Raw genomic sequence first — 7,540 nt, 5'->3', positions numbered from 1 at the left:
ATCTTTGTGACATCGTACTTTGCCCAGTCATTGTTGGCCAAAACTTCGTGTCTTCATGTGGCCCGTGTTGGCCTCGAAATAACAGTGTCTCACGGTCCGGCAACCGATCGTTGCATACCCCTGTACTAAAGAATCCTCGGTCTCCGACGGTGTTTTCCAAAGAAACCAATGTTGGACAAACCGCATCATGAATTGAAACCAATTTCTTTAACGCAAAGGTCGAGACATTTTCATGACCAAGTGATGGTATACTAACGACTTTTCTGCGCGTCTCGCTTATTGCCTATAGTACCCAGCACAGTGACCTCGAATATGTACTTTTTACATTGTCCAAACATCCACAGGAAGTCGCGCTAAGCGCGAAAAAAATTGTTTGTTGCAAGAAATCCATCAAATATTACATAGGCCTACATATCATCAACAGATCTCTCTGGTACCGTCGGGGCCCAACAATATACCCGTCGCGAGCTATGTTTGGGTCGTGACCAATACTTTAAGAACCCCTGGTCTAAAACATCACTTTAATCCATCTGCGATCCGGACGATTCATTCCTGGATGCCAACGGATTCGTAGGTTCACTGACGTCTTTCGTACTGGTATACCCAAGACTGCAGTTTCATGAGCATGTAAATAACATTTATACGGACGGACGGTAAGAGTGGCATTTCAAATGAAAGCGTAATGGGAAACTAGTTATTGGGAAAGCAATGGTCAACTGATGACTTGATTAGGACATTCCGAGAAGATGCACCGCAGTCTCCCCCACCAAATAAATTCGACGAATTTCAGTACCAGGCTCTGTAACTGGTACTGGTCATCTCCGTTTTGTGGCGGAATGATTTCAACCCTTGATGATGGACCGGAACACGCTCCTGCATGGCTTCGTCGGCAAGTCTCTCGTGGGATTTCTTTTATCTTCATGGGGGATTAACGCGTAAAATGGATTTACATCTAGCAGCTCCGCCGAGCACGAGGAGTGCAAGGATTTAAAGATCGACGAAAACGTTCCAACAGTAGCCTATGGAATCTGCGAAAAGGAACCAATCAGATATAACGAGGTTCCAATCGTTAATGCGGTGTCGCAATCGTGACTGCGTACCGAGAAAAGTACTATATATATATCTTCTAAGTTTTGTGTTGCATTTCCTTTCTTGCAAACATCATGATGAGGCGAGTGATATGAAGTTGAAATCCAAAAACTTTTGATAGATGTTAAGAGTAAGCCTACTGGTAAACTCTGCATTTTGATCCATGCTACAACTGTCACTGTTCCTCATAAACCTGTAGGCAATTACATACTGCATTTCGTGATTATGTATTTCAGAGTCAGACAAACAGAATGCAACGAAATGACAGTTTTATTCCTCCATCAAGACCGATCTATTAAATTCAGACACGTCTATGTTCCCGTACAATGACCGCGTTCCTCCTCGGCAGGTGCTTGTTGATGATGTCGTTTGGTAATCATGTATTACGTTCAATATGGAGGCGATGAACCCGGAAATGGCAATGAAAGTCCCCAACAGCGCCGTGAAAGCACTCATCAGTATGCAGATCCACACACCAATTGTCTTTTTCGTTCTACAAATCAGAAAAATGACATCATAAGTAGCCGTAACAAACACAAATATCGCTTCATAGAGACCTCAGGGATAATCAATTGCTTCGGGAGTTAAGTTGACAGCCATTCTTTTTATATACCTGTGGCCCATTTACGGGTTGAAAGCATCACCTGGCCCAACTCCCGAAGTACGCACGAACGATACAAAGAAGTATGTATTTTTAACAAAATAGGGAGAATTAAAAGGCATGACAAGAGGACATATTAGTGATATGACTCGTCATGCATGCATATTTCATCACTTTTGCGTTGGTGCCATGCTAATGTATCAACGAATCGCGGAATTTCATCGATACAAAATCTGTGTTTTGTAAATCCTGAACTCCTCAGGTAAAGTCGGTATAGAATTAGCCAGGGATCTCGATTTTGCCCAGCCCTTAATATGTCATTCATTAGCCGGTTTACTTGTTGTAGCTAACTAATATTTTAGTATATCCCGAATTCAGCTCACTGCCTTTACTGTCTTTTGCTCCTGATGAAAGCCAGTCGAAATACCCGAAGTAGAAAACAAATTTGGCGAAATGGATATATATTTGTTGGAATATCCAGAGAAACTATATACTAAACTTTTCACCAGCTTCATAATATTTTCAAAATGGCTCTGTGGCCCACATGTTGTTACTGACTGATAGCATGACAGTTATCCACATTTGAGATTCTATCTCATACCATCCGTTTATGAACTATGAGTCAAATATGACCAAGGCGTCCCGAAAAGTTATAAGACAGGTCATTGTTGACCATAATTCATTTATGTAGTCGAATATGAAACTTATGCGGGGATAACTCTCCGTGAGTTACTAAAATTAAATATTAGCAGATCACTTTTCGTCTATATCAGTGGTTCTCAACCTTTTTCGACTCATCGTCCCCACCGTCCGAAAAAGAGGACATATAAACCGTAAATCTATTCACCTAACTCTGATCGCTGGTGAATTGGCTTGAAAAAGGTAATTTTTCCGAGACGGTGCTCGGAAAACAGGTTTCGCGACTATACACAGTCCGTTTGGTTGACTTTTTTGTCAACTTTCGCGTCATGCAGAATAAGCCGTCTTCACGTGCATTTTTTGGCAGTGATCATTAAATATATCTCACTGGACGTTGTAACATTTTCGCTCCTTACCGCCCCTTCGCAGGTTTTCACCCCCTCCCAATCGCCCTTGTGGTATTTTTCCCTTATTTCTCGAAATCGCCCACGTTGGGAGCCACTGGTCAATATCATATCGCTCTTTCCTTCCGAGCCTTTGGTATGCTAGGTCTCGTGATGGAAGGTATGACGTAATATAGTTGACACATCGCGGACCGAAATTGAAAGAAAGTATTACAACAGTGTCACAGCGAAAAATGCTATGAAATGAAATTGAATGAATCTATATAATAACAAAGTAGATGCAATTCAAGTTAAACGATAGCTGATATACGGCTTTGCAGCATCGCTTCCCCTATGTTTTGGATGCGCCTCGAAGTTCATGCGCCTTTCTGTATAAACGATGTATAGACTATATGCAATGGGTAACTCTAGATTTTGTTCTTAATAATCAATGAGATCATTCTGCGTGTGGAAAAACTTATCTGTGTAGTGAAGCGCGCATAATATAAACCAGCCCCTCAATACTCACGGTGTACTTCTGTCGCTTTTCATGCCTGCAGGCTGTAAAGGTTCCTCTTCGTCATCCGTGCACCAACCATGATTATCATCCTCCCCAAATTCCGTCAATTTCATGAGCATAAAAAGTGATGGATATATCAATTGTATCGGACAAGCAAACAAACTGCGAGTGCGAGTGTTAGTAATTTCGCTTATAGAGGCATCAGTCGCATCACCAATCATCACCAAGTCTTCTGCTCTCACCGCTATGTATTTCAATGATTGCACTCACCACTGTTGCCCCTTCAATTGCAAATACAACCGTCGACAAAAAGAGTGGAATGCCTTCTATTCCTTTTGATAGAGGTATTTCGCCGACAGGCCGGAGATTCTTAACAGCACATAATCGACTTGGCGTTACGAAGATATCTACCTTGTCCATGATGCAGACACCCTACCGTCAATAGATATCTGACAAGCATCACCATCGCAGTTACCAATAATACATTCCCAACCGTAGATATCCATGCAAATCCAGATAGGTTGCGGTTGAATGTGCTTATTGTAAGTGGCACGCAGATGATAGCGATAAATACTCGGTCTTCGGGCACGTGAGGCCATACAGAACTCAGCACCTTTGAATAACTGGATATTAGTTTTTCTATGTTGTATGGAAAACAGTAGATCCTTCAATTAAAATGGAACTTGGCATAAAAAACCTAATATGTGATCCAGTTTGTATCATATGAAGCACTGGTACAGGCAAGCCAACTGTATTACTAAATCATATAACTTGAGAGGTATGGAATTTGACAGAAGCAAGACATCACAGTTTGCTCCATTATGGAAGTTGCAAATATTCACATATCAATATCAGTCTAATATCGTGACACAATTACAATACAGTCCGCAGAGAGTTCCGTATTTTACCTGTCTAATATTTTGTGCGACGAAGACGTAGTAGGAACAGCAAACGATAAGCTGCAGAGCAGCGATGGAAAAGTTTACAAGCGCATGAGCAACAGTTGCATACTTTCTGAACATCTTAATCGGGCCGTAATGTACACTGTAGTATGCGACATCTGCGTATTCCATGCATGGCACGCCGACTTTCCTGTTTAAGATCCGATTGAATGTCACTACTATATTGTAGCGGGAAACAGATAAATAGTCATCACCTCGAGTAAAAACGGGCGGCCTTCACCAAGTTGATCATGGACAACGTTGATAGCAATATCATCACCAGAAGCAGCACTGGCCCCACCACCAATCCTACCCGATTCATGGCCCACGGGATCGAAAGCACTCCCATACCAATATTGGCGCGAATAATATGCATGAAGGCTGCTGCATTACTGCGAATGCAAGAATAGATGAATATCCCGACGAGTCTTCATAACAAACACAGCTAATACCTCAAACCAAAATTTCGTGCCGGACTTTCGTTTTCGGCGGAGGGTTCCATTCCGCAGATGTGACTGATATGCCGACTAAACTCGTTGACGCTAACTGCAGGACACGTAATCTCCCGATCAATATCGATTCGCTTCCTGTCATTGAATCGCGACAATCTCGTTTATGTAGGTGTAGGTACTTACGGGGGAGTGGAATACTACCAAGGATGAGAAGTCAGTGAGCATAAGCACACGTGCATCATCATGCACATCTAGATATCCCTTACCAGACTTACTCACGGTATATTTTGGAAGGTGATTGCGTTCAACATCTTCGCGAACTCCAGCATAAAGCCAAACCACTATCGTTGACTAAATCATCCAAACGGTCTTAACCGACTCTAGGAATATACTGTTCTCATATAATTGCGATTACAATTAGACTTATTTCATTCAATGATGTTTATTTTTATGTATTTTTGATTGATTTACGAAGGAATTTTTATCCTATTTCAAACCTTCAAAATTCCGGACATTTAGGCATATTTTAGAATTTCCTCCCGGACCAAGTTTAAACAGCGAAACTCCGGACAAGTCCGGGAAATTCCGGGCGTATCACAACCCTATTCTTAGGGCCGCAGACTCAAGGCTCCTCTAAGCCTGATTATGCCGACTCGAGTCACCTAGTACGAGAAAAAAAGAAGTATCTAGATGCAAAACGATTAGGGTTATCTCCGTGACCTTATAGATACCCTATATTACCTGGGTTCGCGGATCACTAAGTCCTAAGTGTGTCTCTAGTCCAGGGGTCACCAACACGCGGCCCGCAAGGTCATATTTTGCGGCCCGCGATCTGATTTGAAATTTCGGAAGAACGATTGCTAAAGCATTTTGAAATGCAGACTCCCTAATTAATAAGAGGTTGAAATTATTCTTGCTACGCGCGGTTCAATGCGAGTTGATTATATATTTTAACATATTAGTGTCCTTTGTAATCTGAGCCTCACAGTGAAAATACGAACAGCAGAGGAAAATGTTGCGCCCCATATAGAAATATCAATTTGCAATCGTGTCATAGTCAAAGGGGACTAATAACAATTGGCTCACCCAAAGATGCAGTACAGCATTAATAACTTCCCGAAATTTCTCAAGAAACTTCCTGCATTAACTCTTCCGGTAAATTTGATCACGTGGGCTAAGAGAGGATAAATATTTGATAGTAATATTTGAAACTATACTAATGTACTATCGATACTATCGATGGTTGGATCAGCGTATCACAAAGTCGCGAAGTGGATTGCGAGATATCTTGAGCCGGTGAGTTTGTTCTATGGCGGTAACTGCATTCGTGACTCGTTCACATTTGCTGATACCATTCGTAATGTTGATCTCGAAGAGTCCGAAATCTCTATGTGTTCGTTTGATGTATCTAGTTTATTCACGAACGTGCCAGTTCAAGAGACTATAGAGATTTGTGCCAATGAACTCTATGGTGGTGTCCTTCCATCTCCTCCATTCTCAAGGTCTTCTTTTGTTAAATTAATGCGATTGATCACTTGTGATGTCGAATTTAGTTTCAATAACACCATATATACACAGATCGATGGTGTTGCAATGGGATCGCCGCTTGGTCCCATTATGGCTAACATTTTTGTGGGGTATTACGAAAAACGGTTATTCGAAGATATTGATCGACCATTAATGTATCAAAGATATGTTGATGACACCTTCGCCATATTTGAAAATGAATCCCAGTGTGATTTGTTTCTGAGCAAATTGAATGGTCTTCACCCATCACTGAAATTCACCATGGAAAAAGAGGTCAATAATTCATTAGCATTCCTTGATGTTGTAGTGGAAAAGACGGGTGCTAATTTTGTTACATCAGTTTACCGTAAGCCTACATTCAGTGGGCAATACATTTCGTGGGATTCTTTCTGTCCAGTAAAACGTAAAGTAAATTTGATAAGAACTCTGGTACACAGGGCTCTGATGATTTGTAGTAAAGTCAAACTTGATTCTGAATTGGAGAACATTCGGTCAATCTTTCAGTCAAATGGTTATCCTGATCATATCATTAAAATGACCATAGATCGTAAACTCAAAGATTTCAGAAAAGTTAAACCGTTTGGACCTAGAAAATGTCCTGTTTATTTGCATCTTCCTTGGATTGGGAAAGTGTCCAACAGGTTTGAAAAACAAATTAAATCGTCAGTGAGCCATTGTTTTTCACAAGTAGAACCTCAGATAATCTTCATGACGAAATCTCTGATGCCTGCAACGCAAAAGGATGTGCTACCTGCGACAAATCAAAGCAACATAATATATGAATACACGTGCCGATGTGACAGTCGGTATGTAGGTCGCACGTCTCAGCGCTTGCAGCAAAGAATTCGCCAGCATGTCCCACGGCAAATTAGAATAAATAATGTTTCTCCAACTCCTTCATCGCAGTCTGTTGACACACTGCGTGATTATGATCAAGTTACTGCTTGTAATTCGGCTATTGGACAGCATCTCTTATCCCATCCAGAATGTGCTGATCATTACAATGACAGTCAATTTTCTATACTTGCTCGTGGCCGTTCTCTGTTTCATTTAAAGGTCCTGGAATCTACGATCATAAAGCTACGAAAGCCGATTCTCTGTCGCCAGAATTAAGGAACGCCTCTACACTCTTGGAATATTTCATTAATGTTATGTGTTGTGTTTTCGGTTATTTATAACCGAATATGTACTCGTTAACGTTTGTTTTGTACCGTTACTACCGTATCTAGCCCGTCTACTAGTTGTTTGTTTTTGTTATTATTACGTCATACAGACAAAATAGTTCTTACATTTCGAATTTGATTCACCCCAGCACTAACGTTCGCTACTGATGAGAGTTAGTCGAAAAGCTTTTAGCGAATAAATTAACAATATGAAGTTATTGTTTC

General features: G+C 41.1%; 2 protein-coding genes and 1 long non-coding RNA gene across 3 annotated transcripts in view; 1 reads left to right on the top strand and 2 right to left on the bottom strand.

Moving 5' to 3' along the window:
- The window catches only part of LOC145448180 (uncharacterized), a 453,937-nt gene that overhangs the window by 170,583 nt on the left and 275,814 nt on the right, over positions 1-7,540 (top strand). The window lies entirely within an intron of this gene.
- Positions 1,303-3,392, bottom strand: LOC145448179 (uncharacterized). The gene is made up of 2 exons (XM_080326521.1): positions 3,242-3,392; positions 1,303-1,582 (listed from the first exon to the last, which is right to left on the bottom strand). Exons 1-2 carry the CDS (start codon positions 3,349-3,351, stop codon positions 1,360-1,362), a joined length of 333 nt encoding a protein of 110 aa, XP_080182647.1. The 5' UTR covers positions 3,352-3,392; the 3' UTR covers positions 1,303-1,359.
- LOC145449227 (proton-coupled amino acid transporter 2-like) lies at positions 3,439-4,767 on the bottom strand. The gene is made up of 5 exons (XM_080327696.1): positions 4,626-4,767; positions 4,389-4,565; positions 4,141-4,324; positions 3,669-3,845; positions 3,439-3,601 (listed from the first exon to the last, which is right to left on the bottom strand). The coding sequence occupies exons 1-5, from the start codon at positions 4,673-4,675 to the stop codon at positions 3,443-3,445; spliced, it is 747 nt and encodes a 248-aa protein (XP_080183822.1). The 5' UTR covers positions 4,676-4,767; the 3' UTR covers positions 3,439-3,442.

This window comes from Botryllus schlosseri, chromosome 10 (assembly GCF_051294905.1).
Source record: "Botryllus schlosseri isolate E-star chromosome 10, Bs_hap1, whole genome shotgun sequence".
Lineage (NCBI taxonomy): Eukaryota > Metazoa > Chordata > Ascidiacea > Stolidobranchia > Styelidae > Botryllus > Botryllus schlosseri.
This window is presented reverse-complemented; position numbering and strand designations above follow the sequence as displayed.